Source organism: Otolemur garnettii, unplaced genomic scaffold, assembly GCF_000181295.1.
Source record: "Otolemur garnettii isolate 467f Iridium unplaced genomic scaffold, OtoGar3 scaffold00006, whole genome shotgun sequence".
NCBI lineage: Eukaryota > Metazoa > Chordata > Mammalia > Primates > Galagidae > Otolemur > Otolemur garnettii.
Genome location: NW_003852401.1, coordinates 42,067,311 through 42,070,756, shown reverse-complemented (window position 1 = coordinate 42,070,756; position 3,446 = coordinate 42,067,311). Strand labels below are relative to the sequence as shown.

General features: G+C 40.2%; 1 protein-coding gene across 1 annotated transcript in view; it reads left to right on the top strand.

The window, feature by feature from the left end:
- Positions 1-3,446, top strand: part of SLC28A3 (solute carrier family 28 member 3) — a 43,533-nt gene that overhangs the window by 13,523 nt on the left and 26,564 nt on the right. The window contains exon 3 of the mRNA XM_012812986.1: positions 1,234-1,316. Coding sequence (XP_012668440.1) covers positions 1,234-1,316 — 83 coding nt within the window. The remainder of the gene's footprint in view (positions 1-1,233; positions 1,317-3,446) is intronic.

Below are 3,446 nucleotides of genomic sequence, written 5' to 3'. Positions count from 1 at the left end.
AAAAAAAAAAAAAAATCAGTCCAGGCATGGTGGCTCAAGCCTATAATCCTAACACTCTCAGAGGCTGAGGCAGGCGAGATGGCTTGAGCTCAGGAGTTTGAGACTAGCCTGAGCAAGAACAAGGCCCCTTCTCTACTATAAATAGAAAACTAATTCAGCCTGGTGAGCAGATGCCTGTAGTCCCAGCTATTTGGGAGGCTGAGGCAGGAAGATGGCTCAAGCCCAAGAGTTTGAGATTGCTGTGAACTATGATGATGCCACTGCACTCTGCCAGAGTGACAGAATGAGACTCTGTCTCAAAAAAAGAAAAAAATAATAAGAAGAAAAAAAATCAGTGCCTAACATCTTGGAACTTTGTCTTTTGGGCAAACACATAGCCACAGGCATATGTCATCCGTATTGGGATCATACTATATATATTACAGTATTAGGTAACTACCTATTTTACTTAATGTATTAAAAATGGTCATATCGCTAAATACCCTTAAACAAACAAACAAACAAAAAACAGTACCTCTGTTCACATACAACTTGCGTATGGATGTTTTTAGCAGCTTTATTGGTAATTGCCAAGAATTGGAATCAACTTAGGTGTCCTTCAGTAGGTGAACGGATAAACTGTGGTACATCCAGGCAATGCGTTACCCTTCAACACTAAAACGCCACTTCAACACAATACTTCACTCGATTAATGAGAGGAAGGGCTCGCTGAGAAATAGTCCCCCTTTAGCCCAGCTGATAGAGAAGTATTCCCCTTTGGACCCTCGTACCAAGAGGATGTTTATCACTCTCATAGGGGCGAGCTAGTGTTCATATCCACAGACAGAGAATTTAGCTTTGGCCTCTGGAAACAAGACTGGCAGAGTATTAAAGGAGATTTACGCAGCCTCTGGTATTAACTTCATTTAGCACTTGGCTGAAAACAGACCCAGGGTTGAGTAATTAGAGACAGGAACAAAAAGCACAAATATGAACCTGTCCCTTAAGAAAAGAAGAAACTACCAACTGCTCCTTTGGGAGGAAAGGCAGAATTAAATATGATCCTGGAATTTTTGTGATATAAGACAAGAATTAAAAATGTCTGCATCTTAGATAGTAGCAGCCAACTTCTTGCACAACCATTTAAAAGGACTTATCGAAAAATCTTTGCCAGAGTTCTGAGCATAGAAAACTCAGGTCCATCACACTGAGGTGTCTCATGGTTCCATTTCTGCTCCCATGCTTGGTTTCTAGGGTGAAGACCATGTCACCATCGAGCGGGATTCTCCAAGAAACAAAGATGATGTGGAGGATGACCAAGAGATGCATGAGAAAGGGTACGGTTTTTAAATCAGAGAGATGGCATTTGGTGGGATCTCACCTAATGTGCACAATGCAAGGGTATATTTCAAAATAACTTAGAGTAACACAATAACTAAGAAAATGCTATGAAGGTTTTGTTAACCAGTTTGAAAATATTTCAAATTGTATATAAAACCAGCACACTGTACCCCATGATTGCATTAAAGTACACAGCTATGATTTAATTTAAAAAATAATAATAACTTAGAGTAAATCTTAAATGTCTTACCACAAAAAATAAGTGAGGCGATGGTTATGTTAATCAATTTGATTTAAGCATTCCACATTGTATATCAAATCATCATATTATATCCCATAAATGTATATGGTTATGATTTTAATTCAAAATTAAATAAAAATAATAATAAAAAAGGAAACAAAAAAACAGGGAACCACACCTACCTCCTATTTGGTTTTACCACTTTGTTTTATCCCAACTTAATTTTTCACATCTCTTATGATACATTAGAGATTGTCACCACCACCCATCACCTGTTCACTCTCCTCAACACATGCCATTTCTTTTCTTTCTTTCTTTCTTTTTTTTTTTTTTTTTTGTAGAGACAGTCTCACTTTATTGCCCTCAGTAGAGTGCTGTGGCATCACACAGCTCACAGCAACCTCCAACTCCTGGGCTTAGGCAATTCTCTGGCCTCAGCTTCCCGAGTAGCTGGAACTACAGGCACCCACCACAATGCCCAGCTATTTTTTTGTTGCAGTTCGGCCGGGGCCAGGTTTGAACCTACCCCCCTCGGTATATGGGGCCAACGCCTTACCCACTGAGCCAAAGGCACCACCCCACACATGCCATTTCCCCTCAAAATTAAGGAGCTCTAGGATGATCCATGTGGTCAGTTCAGACTGCTGATGTTTTAGAAACCCAATATCTAGATTTAAATATACCCATGACAGTTTGCTAATTAAAGGTGTAAATTATTAACTAATTGCTCCTGTCTTTACAAAAGTACTTAATTCATCTTTTCAGTGTCATTCAAAACCCAGTCTACTTTAAACTGCAACAACCTGTAGTTCTTACTTTATAGTATCCCAAAGGTATTCCAAGTTCTTACAACCCTAGAAGGGAGGAGAGACAAGATTAATTTTCTTTACTTTTTGGACCAGGAAAATGAAGCTCAGAGGAGTGACTTGCCTAAATCAGCCAGAGAGGAACAGAGGCAGCTTAGAACATCAGCTTCTGACTCCTAGCTCAGGCCTGGCTGCTGCTCTACCATAACACTGCAGTATTTGTCCATTTTCTAGGATCTTACTTAAATTTATGTATGTATTTATTTATTTTTGAGACAGAGTCTCACTATGTCCCCCTTGGGTAGAGTGCCATGGCGTCACAGCTCACAACAACCTCAAAGTCTTGGGCTTAAGCAATTCTCTTGCCTCAGCCTCCCAAGTAGCTGGGACTACAGGCACCCACCACAACACCTGGCTATTTTTTGGTTGCAGCCATCATTGTTGTTTGGCGGGCCCAGGCTGGATTCAAATCCACCAGCTCTGGTGTATGTGGCTGGCACCCTAAATGCTGAGCTATAAGCACCAAGGCATCTTACTTAAATTTAATTCATATTCCCAAATTCCTGAGTAACTGTGTTTTTATGTATCAGAAGCCACCTCCAGCATCCATCAGAATCGGAATTGGAAGTTCCTGTCACATATATACCATGTGCAGAACCTGTGCTTGGTTAACTCCTTCACTGACTTTGGGAAACACCTTGGGGTGTTTGTTCGAGGTACTCAGGTGTTAGTAATATTAATGGGACAGAAACAACCACCAAGGAGGCTGGGGCTTGTTCAGCCTCAATAACCAAATGACCAAAAGTGTCTATTTCTAGCCACTTTATGCAAAGTCAGATTTGCTGTAATGACACCCACTCTGTCATTCAAGAATCTGATAGTCAACTGACAGTGAATGGATAGATGTCACCCATAGATTAAATGTCATCCCCTACGCTCTGCTGCTTTTTAAACTGTATCTTCAGCTGAGAATGATGCATCATTGGCCTTCTCTTAATTAGACCATGAAAAACTTAATCGTCACTATTCTTTTATTCACTCAGTGTCTTCTAGAAGGCTGTTTCTTTCTTTTTTTTTTT